This window comes from Equus asinus, chromosome 11, assembly GCF_041296235.1.
Source record: "Equus asinus isolate D_3611 breed Donkey chromosome 11, EquAss-T2T_v2, whole genome shotgun sequence".
NCBI classification, from domain to species: domain Eukaryota; kingdom Metazoa; phylum Chordata; class Mammalia; order Perissodactyla; family Equidae; genus Equus; species Equus asinus.
Window position 1 is genome coordinate 21207506 of NC_091800.1, and position 23635 is coordinate 21231140.

General features: G+C 44.7%; 1 protein-coding gene across 1 annotated transcript in view; it reads left to right on the forward strand.

Annotated features, from left to right (window-relative positions):
* The window catches only part of FOXO1 (forkhead box O1), an 89854-nt gene extending 71599 nt beyond the window's left edge, over positions 1–18255 (forward strand). Inside the window, exons 2-3 of the mRNA XM_014868411.3 lie at positions 13166–14518; positions 14981–18255. Of these exons, the coding sequence (XP_014723897.3) occupies positions 13166–14500 (1335 nt within the window). The 3' untranslated portion in view covers positions 14501–14518; positions 14981–18255. The remainder of the gene's footprint in view (positions 1–13165; positions 14519–14980) is intronic.
* The last annotated feature ends 5380 nt before the right edge of the window (positions 18256–23635 follow it).

Consider the following 23635-nt stretch of genomic DNA (forward strand, 5'->3'; position numbering starts at 1 on the left):
CTGTGGTTCACAGTATCCTTGAATGCAGTAGCTTGGAAGAGAGACAAAACATTTGTATTGTGTGCAAGATTCCAGCCACAATGGTTGCCATTCACAGTTCCCTTTTGGAGGAAATTCAAAGCGATAACACTGAAAACAATGAGCCCTAAAGTTCCAAAGAGGACTTTAGGGTGTACCACCACTAATTTTGGGCCCGGGTGAGAAGTTTTCCATTGGTTTGAATCATCCTAAGAAGTAGTTCACTTAATCATTTATTCGTTCTTCCTTTGCTAATTTCCCCCCAAGTATTTAAGATAGAGCTAACTGTACAAAATATTCTCTTTGTTTTCTCAACCCAAAACGGTCAGTGTGTGTTGTGTGTAGCCAGTACATTTTAAAAGATCAACGCCTTCCTAAAAATGATATTCATGACTACCATAAGTAGCTGTGAGGTTTTTGTCTTTGGAGATTTATAAACATAGCCTTGAACTTGTAATTCTTGGCTACAATATTGTTCATGTTTACGAAGAGGACATAAGTTTAGGATTACAGTAAAAGTTTAATACAAGGAAAGCTTTACAGATGGTAAGGTTTGCTAATTGCTCAAGTGGGCATCCTCAGGTGGTTTGGGGATCCTTTTTGTCCTACCTGACCTCTCTTCTCTCTAGAATATGGACCAGCCCAGCCCTGGGGCTGAGCTCAAAGATAGTGAAACCCAAAGGATTCGTAGTGGGATGCCCCCAGGGCATCTAAAGCTGCTTCCAGGGCTAGCTCAGCTTGGAGCCTTCCAGCATCCCCTGAGCCCAGGAATGATCTTGGGGAAGCATGTTCTCTTAGTCTTGACCTGAGACTTGATTTAGGTTCCAAGTCCCTGCGGGCATCCCTAACAGGAGTGTGCTTGCTTCTGGTGGAGCGTCAGTGACCACACAGGGTGAGGGGCCTCTTCTCAGGCTGCTTTTCTGTTCAGTCGACGTAGTTTTCAGACAGGTGAAAATGCTCTGGGGAGGACACTTGGTCTTACAGATAAGCATAGCACCATGCTGCCGTGAGAGCCATGGACAAATCCTACTTGAGAAGTTAAGTGTAGGGCTCATGTTAGGTACAGAGGGTGTGTGCTGGGGGGAGGTGTGGTTTTAGGGTGGACACATGTGGAAGGCCTTTGAGGGGCATGATGTTAGTAGGCTTTCAGGGAACTTAATGAAAGCTGCATTTCTAAAACATTTGTTTGAGGTTCTTTTGGAGTCGCCGAAGTGGCGTGGACTCCTGCTGGTGCTGAAGGAGCGTTGTTTGGAAGGATGGCGTGGAGAAGTAGGGCTCTTGTGCGGCAGACCTACTGTACCTGCAGTCCGCTCGCTGAGGTGGATCCCTGATGTCTGCAGGACGCCTGGCGACAGCCCTAGCTGAGGCCCGATCTCCTATGGTGGTGGAGGGGGGTGGATTTTACTTATCATAAAGTAAATGGGCCCAAATGATTTTGCTGGTACTGGGTCACCCAGTGAATTTTTACAGCTGTTTGACTCGGGACAAGCTCTTAAGAATTTAGGCAGAGGTAGCTCCCAAACAGTGTAGACTTAACAGTCGCAAGTCCTTGTTGCGTTAGGCTCCTTACCAGATATTGGGCAAGCAAGCTTGTTTTAAGATTCTGTGTATCTGAGAAAACTCTACATTGCAAATAATATGTAATTCAGAGTGTTACACTTTATTGCAATGTGCTGTTCTTTTTGTAATCTGGATTTATCATATTTGGGTTCCAAAATAGAAAAAAGTGCATAAACCTAGATTTTATACTTTTTAATTCTGTTTACTAAATGTGGTAGTTCTTCGTACTATTTGCTAAACAGATGATCATGCATTCAGTGGATTCATTTTCCCCTTGATTTTGAGAGAGTGAACGTATTTAGGATAAAAAACAATTCTAGATGATACATCCTGTGAGTGGATATTATCCTAGAGATTTTAATCTGTCAGTCTTGCCTTTGAATTTATATTCATAACGTTTTTCAGTGACTCTTGTAAACAGTGTGGGCACACACCTTGAGTAAACATTACCTAACGTGAACAGGTTTAACTGATAAAATACTTTAAAATTCACTGTAACTTCATATCCCACTACTGGGTATCCATCCAAAGAGCTTGAACTCAGCAATTCCAAAAGTCCCATGCCCCCCAGTGTTCATTGCAGCATTATTTACAGTAGCCGAGACGTGGAAGCAACCTAAGTGCCCATCAACAGATGATTGAATAAAGAAGATGTGGTATATATATACAATGGAATACTACTCAGCTGTAAAAAAGAACAAAATCGTCCCATTTGCAACAACATGGATGGACCTTGAGGGAATTATGTTAAGTGAAATAAGCCAGATAGAGAAGGACAATCTCTGTATAATCTCTACTCATATGAGGAATTTAAAAATGTAGACAAAGAGAACAGATTAGTGGCTACCAGGGGAAAGGGGGGGTGGGGGGTGGGCACAAAGGGTGAAGTGGTGCACCTACAACACGACTGACAAACAATAATGTACCACTGAAATTTCACAAGATTGTAACCTATCATTAACTCAATAAAAAATTTTTAAAAATTCACTGTATCTTCAGAAAACTTTAAAATTGATCAAACTATTGGCATACTGTGTTTCATTTTATGCCCACTTTAAGTTCTTCATCAGAAGAGAGTAAATCCTAATATGTTTGTTTTTGGTTCTTATTTTGTTTTGCCTCCTTCTTCGGGTAGCTAGATGCACAAGGTGGCTAATTACGTTATAAAGCGGTGTGTTTATAGAGCCATTGAAGATTAGAAAAATGGTAAGGCCTATAAAATAGAGATTTTCATTAGGAAACAGCAGAATCACTTCAGCAACAAATGAGTTTCCTCTTAATATTCTTCTGTGGTGGGGGCTCTACCTGAGACAGTCACTAGGCAAGAGCAGCAAAGAGTTCATATTCTGGGCCGTTAATTAAATAGAAGTTTCAGAAAGGATAGACTCCTTTATGTCCCCAGATGGTCACAGGGGAGTTGTGGCCCTCTGCTGTGGACTCAGCCGTGCCTGGTCTCTCTGCGTCCCTGGGGAGGGAGAGAGTCTCCAGGGATGCCTGCATGCTGCATGGAAACTAAATTAATCCCAGAAGAAATAAGCTCCACTTTGAAACCCTTAGTAGCCTACAGAACCCTTAAAAAAAAAAAAAAAAGGCATTTCAAAGAATTTTAGCTAAATGAAATTTAGTCTCTTTATATCCACCACGGGGACCTTATTAGCCAGGGTTGATGACGCTCATTTGAGAGTTGGCTTTGTTGGCTTGTCTGGCAGTATCAGGCTCCAGTGTACAACAGCTTGAGGTGGTTTCTGTTCTCCAGACTTTAACAGGTGATCTGGTGGTTAAGATCTGGCGCTCAGCGCCTCAGCCCGGGTTCCTTTCCTGGTCAGAGAACCACACGACTGATCTGTTGGTTGTCATACTGTGGCGGCTGCATGTTGCTGTGATGCTGAAAGCGATGCCCCCGGTATTTCAAACACCAGCAGGGTGACCCATGGTGGACAGGTTTCAGCAGAGCGTCCAGACTAAGACAGACTAGGAAGAAGGACCTGGCCACTCACTTCCGGAACAATTGGCCATGAAAGCCCTGTGAAGAGCAGCAGAGCGTTGTCTGGTGGTGTGCCTGAAGGTGAGAGGATGGCGCGTAAAGACCGGGCAGGTTCTGTTCTGCTGTCCACAGTGCCGCCGGGAGTTGGAATCGACTCCACGGCACTAACAACAAAAATTTAGGGAAGTTGTAGAAGGAACACAATTAGGATAAATGCCTCCTGATCTGGAACAGAAGGGAAGATGCTGGCATCTAAGGTTTTAGCCTCGCCTGGATTGTTTTGGGTTTTGTTTGTTGAGCTTCTTAGTTTCTGATAGTCTGTAAAGCACAAGGCATTAAAGTGATATAGGAAGGACTTCCATTTTCACATTCTGAAAATTTAGAACTGTGCCCTTCCTTTCATAGAATGGTAGCTTTCTTCCATAGGGGGTTTTCCTGTGGGACACAGCCAGAGGCGACACTGTGCTGCTTTATAATTACGACCTTCTGAGAAGCAAAAAGCTTGGGATAGTTTTAATATCATTAAGTAAATTTTCTGTTCTATCCCTGAAGATTTTTTTTCTTAAATCCTAAATGTGTGCGGTTATTGGGTGAAGTGTTACCCTGAAATATTTAGGTTTTCGGCTAATATGAGAGCTTATTAAAGATAGGCAAACCGCAGAGCACTTTCTGCTTTCTCCTTGCAAAGTTTCCTCCTTGCCCTTCCTTCCATGCTAGTGTCCCTGTCTTCACTCTTTGTCTCCTTATATCATGGACCCATTCACTTGTAACTCACTTCTTTACCAAACATTTTGTCCTGCAATGTATTCTTGAAAACCGCCACCTCTTGGGGCCTCTTTTAGGGTTTGTTCTCTGTAAGGTAAACGGTGGTGGGTGAGTAGTGTTCGAGAAGAGATGAGAAAAAGCGTTGTTCTAGTGATTGCCATCCTGGATATAATCTGTCATCAGTCGACGGGCATATCTCCCTCTCCCTGAACCATCTCATAGACACACGTGTTCTGACTCAGGTCACCTAAAATGCCGACCCCACACGCTAGTTAAATGCTCACCTTTTTTTAACTTAACATCTTCTTAAGGGGAGAACATAATTTTTCTCCAAATGAAGGATTGCAGCTCGGTTGTGAGGACATGGAAACAAGCCTGGGGAAGGCTGGCTGCCTGTGAAGCAGGAAGTTTGTGTTAAATGGTTTTTGGTCAAGTTGTAACCATTCATGATGGCTTAAAGATTCCTGTTTATACATCCCTTTACTTCCTATCACAAAGTAGCCAAGCTTGCTTTCTTCAGCTTCATGTCAGGTGGTGCACTATAAGCACCTTCCTTGTATCCTGTGCTGTTCAGTCCCTAGCCATCCTGTGTGATGCTTGCGACCGTGCCACAGATGTCAGGACTCAGGCTTGGTGAGATCAACCGGCTCAGCTCGGAGTGGCCCCCCGATTAGTCTCACCTTGGATTCTACCTTCTCAGGGTGCTTGTGAGTTCTTCCATTTGTCCTGCTGGTACTGTTTTATACGAGAGCACAATCTCCCACATTCTTTTTTTAGTAGAAGCTACTTTAATGTAGTCGTATTTTCCTTCTTTTGGAATGATTTGAGTCAGAGATAAAGCTGTTTAGAGCTAAATGTGTGCCCGTAGCCATTTGAGAACCTATAGCTAAGAAGTGGTTTGGTTGGAGGAGGACACTGTATGTTCTTGATACTTGTCTTACATTTCTTCTAGGACGAAAGCCCATGTGGGTCTGCTTTTTGTAAATGAACGCCCATAGCTTTCCATTTGCATTTTAATCTTTCTGAATTCTATGTTCCCTAATATAAAATGAGTGAGCTAGGCCAGATGGCATTCCTAGTGCCTTCCTGGCTTGCAAGTTCTGTGAAGTTGTGAGTTGTCAGTCCACTGCCCTGGGATTAGTGGAGAAGTCCGAGTCCTCACTGCAGACCAGGGGTGAGCGTGGCCTTTGGAATCTATTGATGTTCAGGTGGGCAGGACAAGTTTCTGGGAAATGAAATCGGCCTTAGGGAAGAAGAGCTGAATGCCAGGGTCTAGCATCTGAGCATGTGGGTTAGCTATTCACAGCAGATCTTTTATTACAACACTTTTATAAGTTGAATTTATATGCTGTCTATTGACATCACTTGTAAAAACTATTGGCAAAGGATCACGTTTTCCTTCTGTTTGCAAGCAAAATGGATTATTTTTACAAAGTTGTTTTATTAGCAACTCTAATGGGAACTCTGTGTTGAACAGAGATTATTCCTACTTTCTCCTCAGTTTGTTTCGTCTTGTAGAAGTGAAGGAAGAGATGGTGTAATAGAGAGGAAGCAGGAGGAGGGAGTGAACTCCACTCTGGGAGTCTACAGAATAATCACACGTGTTGACAAAGTTCACACAAATTAGATTTTTCCAAAAGCATTTCGTCTAGTTTGTCTAGCATTTTAAAAGAATTTCTAGAATTTCTAGAACAGCAAGTTCATTTAGTCATGTGTTCCAGTGTCTTAGTTTGAAGTTCTCTTTGTTTGACTTGGTCACTGTTGCCCACACCCACCCTCTCACAGGCGATGGACACTTCTAGGCTGTGGCGGCCTCTCTCGGGACCTTTCCATTTTCCTTGCGGGTCCCCACAGTCTCTTTACGCAAGCTTTCCCCCAGGCGATGCAAACATCTGAAATTCACACTTCAGCTGCTATGGTTTCCTGCCACAGAGAGTAACCCAGTCGAATTAAAAGCAAATCATATTTTGTAAATGTATTACTTGTTGGGGCAGAAAATGAGTTTTGCAAACTCATATTTGTAAACAGAATTGTTTCCGTTCCCTCAAGATGCGCACATGTAACCTCAGTCTTAAGTATGTTCCTTTGCTGCTGCTCAACAGTGGCGATGGCAAAGCCAAGGACGCGGTTTTTCCAGCTGGCAGCCGTGTTGCATGCAGAGTTATGAAACCTTTGTTTGAGTCCTAGCTGGGGAGTTCATTTTCTGAGCCTCAGTTTTCCATTTCTAAAACAGGGCCAATAATACCTGCCTTATAGGGCTTTTCCAAGGACGGAACCAGAGGATGTATTGAAAACAGTTTGTGAACTGTAAGGTAAAATACAAAGTGTGAAGGCCAGGGGTTCCTGAGCCGGATAGATTCAGCTTAAGTTGCTGGTTTTGTTTTATTTCTGGTTAAACACAAAGAGCAGAGTGGTCTTAGAACTGCCTAGTAGAAAGAAAAGTGGGATGCAGCAGCGATAGGAAGACCCCTGGCTGAGAGGTGGTGGTCTCCATACATGCCAGCGGGGCAGGCTGGGTGGAGCCAAGCTGGCAGGTCAGGTCAGAAGGCAGGATTCAGGAGAGCGAGGGTCCAGGGAAGCCCGGAGTAAAGAGAGGTGGTCAGGAAGGAGCCTGGGGCAGGGAGATGGGTGCAGCCAGAGGTCTGGACCAGACCATGTCTTCAGCCTAGTCCTGGGCGGGTGGAGAGTTTGTTGGACTTAACTCCAGGGCTGGTTCTGCTCCCTTGGTTTTCTTTGTGGGGGCTTCTAGTAGACTAGAAGTCTACTCTAATAGACTGGTGGTCTCTAAATGTTTTTTTTTAAGAATCACGTACCTTTTTTGATAGAACATTTATTCATTTATACTATACTAATGTATGTGTACATTGTATAACACATTGCAAATATAAATTTTTTTAAAAGTGGGATAAAAATTTAAAGTAAATGAAAGGTATAAAGATTTCTTCTTGCACTTCAACGCTGTCTGAATCTTTCTTTAGGCAGTGGGGCTAGGAGCATCCTGAGGAGGGGCAGTTTCTGTCCCGTGTCCTCAGGCGGTCTCTAGGGGCCAGCCTCAGGGCCTAGCTTCCTCCAGCCAGGAAGGCAGTGGACCAGCTGAGCTCGGTCATGACCGTGCCCCGTGGAGGCAGGCTCCAGACCGTTGCCTGGTGAAGTAGCCCTGCTCCGGCACCTGCTGCCACTTCCCCCACCGCACGCTGCCTGCATCCAGAGCTCCGAGAGCGAGCTCACCTTGAGAAGACCTCAGGGTTCTAATGACACTGACCAGCAAGCGCCTTACAGACCAGCTTTAGTATCTGAGTTCCTTCCTTAACATCTGTCCACAGCATCTGAGACACTATCTAGTGCAGAGAAAATATCTTAACTCTGACCCCAAAACTGGTGTGTTTTTTCCAGTAACTGACAGGTAAAAGTCTCATGTTAGTGGGAACTGTGCAAGGTTGATTATAAAGAAATGAGACTTATGTTTATAGTAAGATAAGTTTGTGAAACACAGACATATTATTTTAAAGATACCGTCATCCTAATAATAACAACAATAATAACGTCAGCTAATACTGATTGAGGTAACATGTGTTACCTGGTGTAGTCTTGCAGTAACCCTGTAAATGCAGGACCTATTAATCCACTTAACAGATACTTGGGTGCCTAGTCAGTGATGGAGCTGTGAGGATACAGTGTACATGAAGACAGACCAGGTCCCCCAGCTTACGCAGCTTACAGGGTAGTGGGGGGCCAGACATGCCCCCCAAGGGACCAGACATAGCAGAGTCATAATTGTATGAGTAAACAAGGTCCTGTGTTAGCTGCAGGCTGGGATGGGGTTATCAGGAAAGGCTTCTGGAAAGAAGGGACACTTGGGCTGAGACAGAAGTTGAGGGGTTGGGCGACCTTTTGTGGGAAAAAGTCAGTGCTCCTGGACAGTCCTTTGTGCATCGTTTTCTGTCCTGAGTGGCTATTTATGTGGACTTGTTCTCTCCCCGGGTTGATCATAAAACACCTAGAGGGCAGACTGTATCTAATTCCTTCTGTGTCCTTCGCTGCACCTAGCACAGAGGTCCTAATAAATGTTACTTGGCATAAATTGGTACAGAATGCATAGATAAGAGATGCGTAAGATGTCACATCTTCCCTGTGATGTTTTGGGGATGTCAATCAACAGACGTTCATTGAATATATCTTGTGTGTAGAGCATCTGTGAGGGGCTTTGAAATTAGGAAATAATAAACTCTGGCCCCTTGCCTTTTTTTTTTTTTTTTTGTTTGTTGGCACTTTATTCACAATTGGCAAGAGTTAGCATTTTTTTTTTCTTTTTTATTAATGTTATGATAGATTACAACCTTTTGAGATTTCAGTTGTACATTTTTGTTAGTCATATTGTGGGTACACCACTTCCCCCTCCGTACCCTCCCCCCACCCCCCCTTTTCCCTGGTAACCACCAATCAGATCTCCTTCTCAATATACTAATTTCCACCTATGAGTGGAGTCATATAGAGTTCGTCTTTCTCTGACTGACTTATTTCGCTTAACATAATGCCCTCGAGGTCCATCCACGTTGTTGTGAATGGGCCAATTTCATCTTTTTTTATGGCTGAGTAGTATTCCATTGTGTATATATACCACATCTTCTTTATCCAATCATCAGTTTCTGGGCATGTAGGCTGGTTCCACGTCTTGGCTATTGTAAATAATGCTGCGATGAACATAGGGGTGCAACGGACTCTTGAGATATCTGATATCAGGTTCTTAGGATAGATACCCAGTAATGGGATGGCTGGGTCATAGGGTATTTCTATTTTTAACTTTTTGAGAAATCTCCATACTGTTTTCCATAGTGGCTGTACCAGTTTGCATTCCCACCAACAGTGTATGAGGGTTCCTCTTTCTCCACAACCTCTCCAACATTTGTCGTTCTTGGTTTTGGATGTTTTTGTCTGGCCCCTTGCCTTTTAAGGAGCTGAATCCAGTGTTTAGATGGCATAAAATAGGACACCTGAGAGTTAGAAACAGCCAGCAGAGCAAGTTGAACAAGCAAGTGCATACTGTGTTCAGGGTACTCCTTCCCCCAACGCGATCCGTGGAGGTTGCTGGGTCAGGCTTCCCAAGAAGAATGGGCTGCGCTGCTTGGGCTGGACAGGCATACAGATGCTGGGGGAGCAGGTCACAGAGCGGTTATGTGCAGAGGAAAGCCACCTGAGCCCGAGCAGAAAGCCCCGGCTGCAGAGGACGACAGCTAGTGGAGAGGAAATTTACTGACTTGTCTTGTTCTCTAGTGGCATCCTGCAGAAACTCAGGATTCGGGTACCTGGTTTCCAGTGTGCGAGTCCCGTCCTCACACCCTCCCTCTTTCCCCGTGTAATATTTGTTCACAGTTCAAGACCTGAGGATCTCAGAGTGCTGACAGTCACGTGTGGTTTTGCTGCCCAGTTCCACGGGTGGACTACACTTCCCTCCGGCCTCGGCTGTGTCAGGCAGACATTGGCAGACATCATATCATTAATAGCAACATGTATTTTTATAAGATTTACCTATTCAACACCCCCATTCCCTACCACCTCCATTGGAAATTATAGCTTCTTTAGTGTCCTGCTGGCTACGTGAAAAACAGGAATTTATGTAATAAGCCCTGCATAGCAAACCTTTTCCTGTTTGGAAAAAAAGTTTTTTAATTGTTGGCAAAGTTAGGAGACAGCTCTGTTACTCAAAGAGCGACCTGAAATGTCCTCTTGGAAGAATATGTAGCATAATGTTTTGATAAGTAAGGGATTGCCGTGGGCCTTTTTTGGGTAAATCAAAGTAATAAGTTAGTATATCTATGTCCCACCTGAGTTGGTGAACGCCTCCTGAATTATTGAAAGATTTCATCGTTAGGTGTTCTGCAGACTTGTTAAAAGTGTCCCCCCGATCGCAGTTGCAAATAATCTGATTTAATTATGTGTGCTGTGGAGCTGCGACCCCCTCCCCCAGTCAGTGCAGGCGGCCAGGAAGCCGCTATCTAGGAAGATCTTCCTTCTTTATCATTAACTAAATGTGACAGGGACAGGAGTCAAGCTTCCTTTCCTCCAGAGATTTCATCATAGCTTATCAGTGTGTCTATTGTGTTAAAGAACAAGATAGTCATGATGGAGTATTGTGCAGATGCCTAAATTTTGGTGTATGGAACACGTTGCAGGGTCAGAGGACTCGGCTCCATTCCAGGCTTCCCCCAGGGCAGGCCTGCTTCTTTGCGGAGGAATTCCGGACTGGGTTTGCTGGTGGTGGTGGGCACAGCAGATGAGGCTGTGGCTATGGGAGCGTGTGTGTGTGTGTGTGTGTGTGTGTGTGTGTGTGTAAAACCTTCCCAGAGGATTTGGGGTGTCTTAGGGGATTGGAATAGGATGTTAGGGGAATGTAGTATTTGGCCTCTTTTAGGTGTTCTTGTATGGATTTAAAGCCGCCACGTCTTCCTGGAAGCTTCTCTTGAGTTGGGGATAGATCCATAGGTGGGGAGGAAGAGAGAATTCTTGGAAACAAAAGAAATCCTCACTGCCATCAGCTTACACACCTATCCAGCATCCAGGCTGGAGACTCCTGTTCAGGGCCCTGTCTGACCCGCACTCCTTGTGTGCCCTGGCAGAGGGCTTGTCACATAGCTGCTGTGTTGCAATCCTTGGGTGGAATGTAGTACAGAGGGTCAGAGGGCATTTTGAAATGTGGATTTCTTAGCTCTGACTGTCTGGCCTCACTCTGACTTTTGTATCTCCCTTTTAGAAAGTGAGATTCTTTTCTTTTCTGTTTCCTACCTTCTTTAACAAGAAAAAACTTGAGCTTATGGTTTGTGTTAGAGCCCCAGCCTTATCCTGCTGTGCAAAGGCTTTGTTCTGGCGCGATGATTGGCACTCAGGCATCTGCATCCCACATCGATGGCATGAGGATGTGGGTGTTCTGGCTGCATCTCTGGGTGACCACGAATTCAGCCAATGCCTTTTTGTGGTCAGGGAGGGGGCCCACAGGGGTTCAGGGAACTTGATCAGTTGAGCCTTGCACCAGTTGGCAGAGGAGGCCAGGGAAGTCTGGGTGCCATGTGCACAGCCCTGTTCCCAGGGATCTAGGACACCCAGAATCTCACTTCTGGACCTGGGATCAGGGACCTGAGCCCAGAGGCTGCTGAAGGAGCAGACAGTAAGAGTCTGCTGTGTGCCCCGTCCAGTGCTAGGGGCAAAAAGCTATAAGACAAGGTCCCTCCTTCTTAGGAGCCCACTTTTCCTCTTCCAAGCTTGTGTCAGAGGCTCTCCGGATGCTGACAGTCTCACCGAGTGTCCAGCAGGGGCATCAAATTGGGGCTTCCTGTTGGCAGCCTGGCTCCACTGCTTCTACTGGAGCTTGGGACCGTCTCCAGCCCCCTTCACCGTGGGTTTGAAGTTGTGGGTTTGTGTCTGTAATACCTCTATGCTGCAGCCGCACCCCAGCGAATAGGAGGAGGGAAACAGGGCTCAGAATGGTGATATCCTGGGCCCCCAAAGTCGGGATCTAATACCTTATTCTCAGGGACTGCTTATCATGTACCAGACACCGCTGAGCAGTTTACATCCTGTAACTCAGTGAATCCATATAGCAACCCTCCGAGGGTCTTTTATCTATCTCTGTTTTACAGTGAGGAAACTTAAGGCATACAGGGGCCGAGCAGTTCACCGTGGTTATGTAGCCAGTGAGTAGCAGAGCCCCCTAACTCAAAAGCAGTTGGTTTTCTTTCCTAGTCTCCTGGGGTGTACGTGGCGCACTTCGTCATGGAGCTGTGCTTGGCGGATCGAAACCTCAGGCTCTTTGTAGTCTCCACTACTTACTCCCTTCCCAGGTCCTCTTTTTGGCCAGAACGTCACCTCTGATGCAGTGTCATTGAGTTAACTGGTGCATACTACTGGTTATTTTTTGGGGAGGGGGGGTGGCAAACAACACTTAAATTTAAATTTTTCCCCTTTTTGGCAGTTCAACTTTCTAAAATAAAAAAAAAATGACTCTTTTCCTTATATTTACGTAATGAAGTTAAAGGATGTAAATCTATCTAGTTCTTATTAATTTTTAGGCTTTTAATTCTTGACTAAGAATATATCCTGCTCATTTCTCTCTTCCGTAATCATGTGGGCCCAGAAATATCAAACTTCTTGGTCTGCATGAATGGCATATGTGCAATCTGAAGAGAATTGGCAGTAATTTGAGGGTTGATAGAATGGAAGGGTTTTTGATAGTGCCTTGATATGGAGTACTATTTGCATAGCGTTGTAGCTAAGCAAAATTTCAGTAGTTTTAAAACAAGTTCCTGTAATTTCTCTGTAAAATGTAGCTATATAAAAGAAGGTATTTATAATAATGCATACTTAATTTTGTCTCCTCAATAAATTAATATACAGATACTATTTTCTGTTTTTTTGCTGAGGAACATTCGCCCTGAGCTAACATCTGTTGCAAATCTTCCCTCTTCTTTTTTGCTTGAGGAAGATTCACCCTGAGCTAACATCTATGCCAATCTTTCTCTGTTTTGTGTGTGGGTTGCCACCACAGAATGGCCACTGACGAGTGGTGTAGGTCTGCACCCAGGAACCAAACCTGGGCTGCCAAAGTGGAGCGCACCGAACCTAACCACTAGGCCACAAGGCCGGCTCCTACAGATACGATTTCTCTTGTACTAGTTTGAGCTCTTTTATAGTGGAGTTCTGAACTATAATGACTGTTCAGGTTGAAATCTGTACCATAAACTCTTTTAAAAGGTTACTTGTCTTCCACGTGATGATGTATCTGTGTTGAATAGTAAGTTTTCCAAGTGGAGAAGTATTGCATTCCTAACGTGATGTTTTGCTTTACAGAATTCAATTCGTCATAACCTGTCCCTCCACAGCAAGTTCATTCGTGTGCAGAATGAAGGAACTGGAAAAAGTTCTTGGTGGATGCTCAATCCAGAGGGAGGCAAGAGTGGGAAATCCCCCAGGAGAAGAGCTGCATCCATGGACAACAACAGTAAATTTGCTAAGAGCCGGGGCCGGGCTGCCAAGAAGAAAGCCTCCCTCCAGTCTGGCCAGGAGGGGGCCGGGGACAGCCCGGGATCTCAGTTTTCTAAGTGGCCTGCAAGCCCTGGCTCTCACAGCAATGATGACTTTGATAACTGGAGTACATTTCGTCCTCGAACTAGCTCAAATGCTAGTACCATTAGTGGGAGACTTTCTCCCATTATGACCGAACAGGATGACCTTGGAGATGGGGACGTGCATTCTATGTACCCGCCCTCTGCCGCAAAGATGGCTTCTACTCTGCCCAGTTTGTCTGAGATAAGCAATCCTGAAAACATGGAAAATCTTTTGGATAATCTCAACCTTCTCTCATCACCAACGTCATTGACTGTTTCAACCCAGTCTTCACCCGGCACCATGATGCAGCAGACGCCGTGCTACTCCTTTGCACCACCGAACACCAGTCTGAATTCACCCAGCCCAAACTACCAAAAATACACATACGGCCAATCCGGCATGAGCCCTTTGCCCCAGATGCCTATGCAAACACTTCAGGACAACAAATCGAGTTATGGAGGTATGAATCAGTATAACTGTGCACCGGGGCTCTTGAAGGAATTACTTACTTCTGACTCTCCTCCCCATAATGATATTATGACTCAGGTTGATCCTGCGGTGGCTCAAACCAACAGCCGGGTCCTTGGCCAGAATGTGTTGATGGGCCCTAATTCGGTCATGCCAGCCTATGGCAGCCAGGCATCTCATAACAAAATGATGAGTCCCAGCTCCCATACCCACCCTGGACATGCTCAGCCGACGTCTGCAGTTAATGGGCGTGCCTTGCCCCACGCGGTTAACACCATGCCCCACACCTCGGGTATGAACCGATTGGCCCCAGTGAAGACAGCTTTACAAGTGCCTCTGCCCCACCCCATGCAGATGAGCGCCCTGGGGGGCTATTCCTCGGTGAGCAGCTGCAATGGCTACGGCAGGATGGGCATTCTCCACCAGGAGAAGCTCCCAAGTGACTTGGATGGCATGTTTATCGAGCGCTTGGACTGTGACATGGAGTCCATCATTCGGAACGACCTCATGGATGGAGATACATTGGATTTTAACTTTGACAATGTGTTGCCCAACCAAAGCTTCCCGCACAGTGTCAAGACGACGACACACAGCTGGGTGTCAGGCTAAGAGTGAGTGAGTGAGCAGGTAAGATCACCCCAAGATCAAAAGACTTCCTGAAAACACAACTTAAAAGGGAGGAACACAGTGGCTTTCCAGGTGCCTTCCACGCTTAGGACTTTTTGGATGTCAGCTGGCTGCCCCGTGAAGAGGCATCTTTTATCATTAATTCTCTACCCTGTTTGCAGCTTGTAAATTTTCCTTTTGAGCTTAAACATGAGGAAGCTTCCTCTAACTGCTTTAAAGATTCTCTTTTGACAGTTAGATGGCTGCATCTTTTTAGTAGCTCTTCAATAAATGAATACATTTGATACAAATCAAATATTGAAGAGGTTTTTTTAAAAGTGAAATTTTCCTCATTGAATGATTTCAGAGCTGTTTGAGAAAGCTCTAGCCCCTCCCCCCCCCCGCCAAGTATGTCTGTCACTCTGTTAAATTGAATCGCTTCTAATTTGGCTATATTTTCATTGTGTGTGTGTTTTTTTCTAGGCTACACTTAAAAGTACTTCAGATTGTCTGACAGCAGGAACTGAGAGAAGCAGTCCAAAGATGTCCTTCACCCCTCCTTTTCGTTTTCTTGATTTAAAAAAAAAAAAAAAAGTTTCTTTTTTCCTTTCGTCAAACTTGGCAGCGAAGACACTTTTCCTGTACAGGATGTTTGCCCACTGTTTGCAGGTTATGTGCTGCTGTAGATAAGGACTGTGCCATTGGAAATTTCATTACAATGAAGTGCCAAACTCACTACACCATCTAATTGCAGAAAAGACTTTTCGGATCCTGGTGTGCTTTCAAGTTTTGTATATAAGCTGTAGCTACAGAATTGTATTTGTGTGTGTTTTTGTTTTTTTAAATATCCATTTGGTCCAAGGAAAGTTTATACTCTTTTTGTAATACTGTGATGGTCTCATGTCCTTGGTAAGTTAAACTTTTGTTTGTACTACCTGTGTTCTGCTGAACTGACGAATCACAAAGAACCAAGTTCCCCATTCTGCACCTCTACTGAATGGCTTTGGACGTGTTCACATTGCCACATAATGAGAACCAGTAGCCTGATGCCAATCTGCTGAATTAATGGACTTGTCACTCTTTTGGAAAGAAAAAAAAAAAGGTTAAATGCCAGCCTTGTACAGGTTTTTCTATTTTTTTTGTTTATTTTGTTATTTGCAAATTTGTACAAACATTTAAATGGTTCTAATTTCCAGATAAATGATTTTTGATGTTATTGTTGGGACTTGAGATCATTTTTGGAATAGATATTGAACTGTTACGTTTTCTTATAACTAGAGTCTACTTTGTTACATAGTCTGCTTGTAAATTTGTGGAATCCCAGATATTGGAGGCAGCATCCATAATTTTCATTTTGTATTTCTAACTGGATTAGTACTAATTTTATACGTGCTTAACTGGTTTGTACACTTTGGGATGCTACTTGGTGATGTTTTCTGACTAATCTTAAAATCATTGTAATTAGTACTCGCGTACTCAATGTGTCTGGCCCTGTTTTGGCGGGACGGTGTACAGTTATGGACATTTTGTGTTTCACGTTTAGGAGAACTTAATATGTTTTTATGTATGTATTTTAAAGAAATTCCATCTGCTTCTATAGCCTGTGATTCAGCACACTGCAGAACATCGAGTCTTCTGATGGACGCCTGTGTGCTGGTCGTCTCAGTTACTCCTGGGAGGCCTCGTAATGTGTGTAGACCAGAAAGGGAGACAGACCCGCATCTAAATCAGCGCTCCTTTCCCACACTGGGGGTTGTGATCAACTTAACCTTTTTGAGCTGAGCTTCAGCAGAAGTTTCCCCTCATAGTTCCGTGTTGTGATTTTGGCCGAGGGGGAGGCTGGTTTTGTAGCTCCGCCTTGAAGGATTGTCAGCATTCACCTGGCATCCCTTTCCTCTCTGTCCTGTAGGTTACTTAGCACCTTGGCAATTTAAGTGGAAGGAGACATTTGAAAGTGGGACTTGAGTGATTTGTTCAATGCTTTGTGTTCACAAGTGCACGTGGCCACCAAATGGAACAGAACTTGGTTAAAAATAGGGGCAATTAATTTGAAAACCAACAAACCAGCTGTAAGTTGTATATTTGAATTTATTTTAAAAGCGTTAGCATAAGTTAAGAATTGGAGAATTTCTTTAGCCTTTAGCAACATAAACTATAATTCTAATCATTATGTTTTAATATTTTCTAATTACCTGTAACTGACAGACCAAGTTAACCGGCTTTGCGTCCCATTTAATCCATCAGTACTTTCAAGTCATGTGGAATGCCCAAAGTCAGCACAATAAAAGGAGCAGAGGCACAAAAATGTTCACCTTGCCTCCTCGAGAAGGCTCTGATCTCTGTGTACTTAGCCCAGATCACACATGCTTTGTCTTGCCTGTGAATTGCGTCTCTATTGGCCTGGTTTTTCCTCCATGTTTAACAAGAACACAAGTGTTGCTGATAGATTTCCTACAGGAGGCCAGCTCTATCGTAAGCTTCCCACTGTGACTTCGGCTATTTTTAAAATATTAAACAGCCACCTCTCTAACCATCTTCATTGCTGGCCACTCCAAAATATGTCTGGTGTTAGAAAGCCTAGTTCCTCTAGCAGTGCCTCCTGCGTGTGGAATAGAACTGGTTGGTGCCAGAGTACTCACGTTCCTATTTCTGTGACCACGCACTACCCCCTCCTCCTCCCGTGCCGTCACACAGCGAGCCTCAGAGCCCCTTTCACCCATTAAAGAGCTAAACCACAGCTAAAATCACTGTTCAGATCTTACTACTTCATAAAGTGACTTTTGAAAAGGTGTTTCTTCCTCCTGAGTCTGTGTAAATATGTTTCTTTTCCTTCAAGTTTTCCCTTGTGTTGGAATAACATGACTCCCGGGTAGCTTTCTGGGGTACAGTGAAGTCCACTGAAAGGCACCTTGTCTACTTGGAAAACAAACATTCTGTGACCTCTGATAATTCTTTTTCTGTACGAATACTGACTTTCTGGAGTAATTAGTGTATCAGTTATTGTACATGATTGCTTTGTGAAATGTGCAAATGATATCACCTATGCAGCCTTGTTTGATTTATTTCCTCTGGTTTGTACTGTTATTAAAAGCATATTGTATTATAGAGCTATTCAGATATTTTAAGTATAAAGTATTGTTTCCGTAATATAGACGTATGGGATTATATTTAGGTAATAGATGCATTACTTGGAAAGTTCTGCTTTGACAAACTGACAAAGTCTAAACTAATTAGCAAATGTTGTATCCCGGCGAGCAGTAAATCAATGGGACATCCCAAGAAGAGGAGAAGGACACGTAAAATGGAAATGGTTCTCCAAGGGTATGCAATTGGACTCGTTCAACTGCTGGATATATGTTACCAATCTCCCTTACCCCAAACCCACCGCCCACCCCTTCCTTGAAATGCTTATATTCAGTTCTTAATTTATAACTGACTTTTAAACAAGAAGTTTCTCTTGCAGTTTTAGTTTGGGAATATCAGTAAAAAAATGCAATATGGTTTATACAAACAAAACAGCCTGGCATTACTCTTGGCCTCCTCTTTGAGGGTGGTGCGCGGCCCAGCAGTGTGGCCGCGTAAATCCTGTCAGGATGTAGTCATGCCCCCTGCATTTCGCTGCTCGAGGTTAGCACCAGTGCAAATTCCATGTTCCTGTTCCGATACTCTGAGAAGTGCCTGATGATGCTGATGTACTTACAGACACAAGAACAATCTTTGCTATTATTGTATAAAGCCATAAATGTACATAAATTATGTCTAAATGGTTTGGTGTCTTTCTTTTCTAATTGTACACAGTAAGCTTTTTATTAGGATTTTTTTTTTTTAAATGTTTAGCTATCACTTGAGTTAAACCTCATCAGCTGCAGTGCCACGGTTTATTCAAATCTGGTATTTCCTTTGGAGGGCAGGGTTGGGGTGGGGAGCAGAACGGGCCCTCCGGGACCCAACCAATAGCCCCTGAGAACTGAAGAACAAGTGAAATCCCTGATAACAAGCAACCCTGGAGTATTCGTCTTTGGAATGTCTGAAACTGCATCCGGCACAGTAATTACCAGGCGTATTAAATCTCATGTCAGAACAGACTGTGCTGAAGGTAAAAACACCCAGAGGGCGAGTGAGGAGGGTCCTGGCGAGGTCACCGAGCAGGCCCTGGATGATGTGGCGGGAGCAGTGGCTTTCCAAGGTCACGTGCTCCTGTCACTGCTTCCCACACCTTGCTGAAGGAGAGGATTGTGTCCGCCTTTAAGTGGCTGTAGGTTGGAGGTTCCCATGTTTGCTTCTTTCCAAAAATACCCGAGGAATGAGTTAGGATTAGATTAGTATGGTCAAAATGCCTTTTGCCCAGTCTCTCCTTGCTTCTGACCCTTTCACCAGGCAAATGAGTGAATGGGTTGGAGTAGCACCAAGGAAATAGGTTATGCTAACGTTTATCTGTTCAGACACCAGAAAGTCAGTTGCGCTTTCAGGGTGGTTTTTTGTTTTTTTCTTCCCGCTAGCAGTAGAACTCTTTCTTTAAAGGACACGATAGTCAGAAGCCCAGAGTGTACAACAGATAAAAGGATCTACTCCCAGACCCTGGGGCTCCTGCTCAGATGACTTTGAAAACTGCTGATCCAGTCCAAATGCAGAAAAACGTGGTTGTACTGCCAGAACTCAGGCCAGCAGGCTCCTTTCGTAACCCTCTGTGCATATACACAGTCATGCATCTCATGTCATTTATTGAGACCGGTTCCCAAGATTTTACATCACTTGATGAAAGGAGGCGACAAAGCACGAACTTTGCCTGCTAGAGCCCGTGGGTGGAGCTCGGTGCCTAACACAGAGGATGACTTTCTTCCTCTGACGGTATCTAGGTCCCTGCTGTGACCAGAGAGCCCACAGTAGAATCAGGATGTGTACCTAGGATTGTTTCTTGACCCAGGCACCAGTCACACTCAAGGACTTTGCCTTGGCAATTGTTTCTCCATGTTTGAGCTGGCCTATAACAAAGATGGTGCTAGTTAAACTACACTGGTTGGTGGAGTTAGGTAGATGGAGGGCTGTTAGAAGAGATGTGTCACGCTAAGTGGCAGTCTCTGAAGTAGATGCTGTCACATACACATCAAACCTCAGATCATCAGTTAGTGCTCATTACGGGACTGGGAACCCGCAGCTGGGCTGGGCCGGGCCGTGACCTCTAAGATGAGGGTGTATTCATGGGAGGTTTCCTTGTTCTAATGTATTATTTCATTGTTTTGATATAAAAAATTACACTGGTGATAACTTACGTACGTGGGCTCTAGGATGTTTTCCAGTTTAAGTAACTGGAAAATGACTGAAGTTTCTGTGGCCTGGAAAGGGAGGTATGTGCTAGCACCAAGGAGGAAGGCGAGTAGTCCTGGGTCATAGTGGGTAATACATTGGAACCAGACACAAAGTGGAGACAGCTGAGGTATGAGCTGAAGGTCTTGGATCCCTTGACCGGAGGAAGCTGTGGAGTGGCGTGGGTGTCCACAAGTTCCAAAGAGAACTTTTAGCTTCTGCTGGTGACTGGGAAAGGAGGCTTTTTGTGCAGACGCCTGGCTTTGCCAATAGGGCTCTGAGAGGAGGGAGCTCCGTACTGAAGGCGTTGACCTGTTATGGAAAGAAAAGGAGGAGGTAGGGCAACTTTCTTAGGCCAACTTTTCTTAGCTTGACTATCTCCTCCCACCCCGCATCCCCGTGAACTCAAAAGCTGAATGAAATTTCTTAGCATTGATACGTTTATCATGTTAACATTTTCCAAAATTGGGAGTTTTGTTTGCACTGGAAGCCATTGGTGAAAAGTAGAGATTTACATCCTCCAGGAAAAAAAAGGGCAACTTTGTGAGGGCTTGTTACTCATTCTTTACATCTCATTCGTTTGGTGAGCTCCAATCCCCTGCAAGCAACTTTTATAATTCCCGTAGAACTTAAAAGTTGCCTAGGATGAGAGCCTAGGAGCCATGTGGGATTCTCATACTTGCTGGAGTTTCTGCAAACATTCTTGGGGTTGTAATATTACTAAAATTGCTGCCCAAGTGAGATGGTCTTAGATGAGATGGCTGTTTAGAACAGGCCTCACAGTGGGCCATTTTAAACCAGATCTTTCACTGATGAATTGGGATAGAGGGGAGGTCCATTTTGCACTTGAGTGCTTGGTCCCAGAACGAGCCAGAGCTGCCCACAGCTTAGTCTGTGCTGGTGGCAGGGACACTTGGAGTGTTTGCACAGCAGTAGGCTTCTCTGATGCTTGGGCAGTGATTTCCCCACAGATAAGTTGAGGATATCTTCTGCTACCTGCCTCACAGGTTTGATGTGAGGATTATGGGATGAGGTAATGACCGCAAATGGCTTCCTGTGTCAGGCAGAAAGACCACATAGGGGTTGGTGTCGGCGCAGGTAATAGTAGGCCTTGGGGATTTGTTTCCTTAGTGAGGCTTCTGGACAGTCGGCATGTCCCTGCAGGACGAGTGGGAGAGCCGCTCGGTTCATGCCCACCTGCAGTCCTCCATCCCTTAAGCAGAGGAGCATGTGGGCAGTTTACCAGACCCATACACCAAGAGAGTCGGTAGACCTCTCTTTTCATGGTAACTCTAGAAGTACTTAGTAAGTTGTAAACCTGTCGTGTGCCCAGTATATATTTGTTTCCCACGTCGTTCTCTGTGGAACAGTACTAAGAAAATTGAGAGACATTTTAGACTACTTGACCTTGACCTCACCCCTGTTGTGTTCACCCAGTTGACTGTGGAGGACGTCAACTCCATGTGGCCTTTTTAGGCTGACCTGTAGGACAGGGAAAGAGGAGAGGAGAGGAAAGACTGATGTTGAGGGGGCCACTGTGGTGTGTTGGAGCCAGTCATCCGGTTCACAAGAACTGATGGTTAAATTTGCGCGAATTGTGTGAGCCAATTTTGAATACCACCATTATTTACAATTAAATTAGGTAAACTTACTATTAAATAAGTTACATTGAAAAACAAAGGTAGTAAAACCACTCAAAACTCATGACGCCCTAATGTATTATTTTACTCATCTGCTCTTGAGGTGTTTACCTCAGTTCTATCTGTATGGTGGGAGTACTGTGCTACTGCTTGTGCTGAAGCGGAACAAGTTTCAGTGTAATGGACAGAATTTGAGGGTGAGAAATAGTTTGACAGTAAATCACATCAGTTAGATTCATTGAGAAAATAGACTTACTGAGGAAAAAGTGGATTGGGATGCAAGTCCATTTGTCGAATCTTGACTGAATTGCCACCGCCACCATTTGTCGGCTACAGATAAGAGTTCTGTGGGAATCAATTGGCCTGATAGTCCTGTATATTTCATTATTTGTAAATTGTATGCTGCACGTCGTTTATGTCAGTAAATTTGTAATAAACGTGTGTACGCATATGCAGGCGTACCTTACTTCCCCACAGAGCAGGTTAAACGTTTACCAGCACACCACTAACTGGGCAGAATGAAGGCATTGTGGGCCTGTTGGTTGGGGTGATTGGGTGACATAGAAGAACAGGTAGAATGGGAATTAGGGAGTGAGAGAACAGGAAGTTGTGGCAAGTCTGGGGGTGGTCATGGCAGTAGGTGACTGAGAAGCAATGAGGTATGGGGCCCTAGGGTGGAAGAGTCAGGGGATGAGAAGCCTGAAGGTTGCATGGGGCATGCAGATTAGACTTCAGAGCCAACAAAAGGGACAGCAGGACCTGGGGTGGAGAGGAAGTCTCAAATTCCAGCACCAAAGCCTTTAATTTGGGAGAGAACCCAGGAGGCAGGTAGATGTCAGTGACTAGGAAGGCTACACAGAGGAGCAGCCAGGTGCCCTAAGCATCAACAGAGATTTTTTTCAAACATGAGGGTGGAAGAGGAAGATTCTGGAGTTGGAAAAGAAATGCAAAAGGATGCCGGTTCTGCCTTTGAGCACTCATCATCGTTTGTCAAGTGGAAATAATTACACCTACTGATGAGTTGTGGGGGAATTAAATGACCTAAGACCCTAACACAGTGCCTACCACATAGAAAGGACTCAAAAATAGGGGTGACCAAACATTCTGGTTTGTCCAAGACGGGCTTGGGCAAACTGTGCTCAGCACAATTATTAATAGCTGCTCTTGTCATTCTCAAGTGTTTGGGTTTGGGTGGTTAATTACGTGTTCACCCTATCAGCAAATGACTGCTTTTCAGTTAATTACGTCCGAGAGCCCTCACTTCATAGTGAGCTACCAAGAGTTCCCAGTGGGGGAGAGAACTCAGGTCCCCTTGGAAGAAGCTATCTCTGACTGGTGGGTTATTCTAGAGGAATGTTAGCCTGTTGCCTAAATAGCATAGATTAAATTTTCATCTATGGCATAGAAGGTTCTTCTCAACCTTCCTTTGCATTCTCGTCTCTTCCGCCACCTTAGGCACCCGTCACAGCGACAGCCGTTGCCTTTTCTGATTCCAGCCTTTTCACATGCTGGGAGATTTGTCTGGAATGCTTTTCTCTCCTTTCCTTATCCACTAGATACAGCTCAAAGCCTTCCTCTACCCTTCAAGCCCACGCCAGCCCCTCGTTTCGGAGTAGTTAACTTGCACAGGTGGGCTAGATGACTTTCACGACTCCTTTTCCACATTCAGGCATGTGGCTGTGTGTAGTTCTAGCTAAATAATAATAGTCCTCAATAATTCTCCCAAGGCAGCCGTATAGCCATCCTACCAAGAAGTTCAGAGCCAGGCCTGACTGATTTGGGTCATCATCAAGCTCCCGGAGAGCCCAAAGCAACTGGCCAGTGCGTTTGACCACTGGGCACAGCCAAAGGCATTCCTCTTTGGTGAGCCAGTCTGTCTGCCAACATTCCAACAAATTAAAAGCAGACCAAGAAGCCCAAGGTATTTTGACAAGTCTGGAGCTGCTATTCACTTTCTTCCACAAAAGAAGTTCAAAGGCGAGAGAGGGGATATGACCAGTGAAGAAATACCTAAAAGGGCTCATTGGCTTTCCTCCCAGCCAGTCGTCCCCTTGGGTTGCAAAATCCTCCTTTTCCATATAGCTTTTCTCTGGGCTCGGGCCAGAGCCAGTTTCCTTTGCTTAAATCCCACCTCCAAAATTGCCATTAACAAGACTGAAATGCCAGTTCATCTGCTCACCCCCCGGAAGGGCTG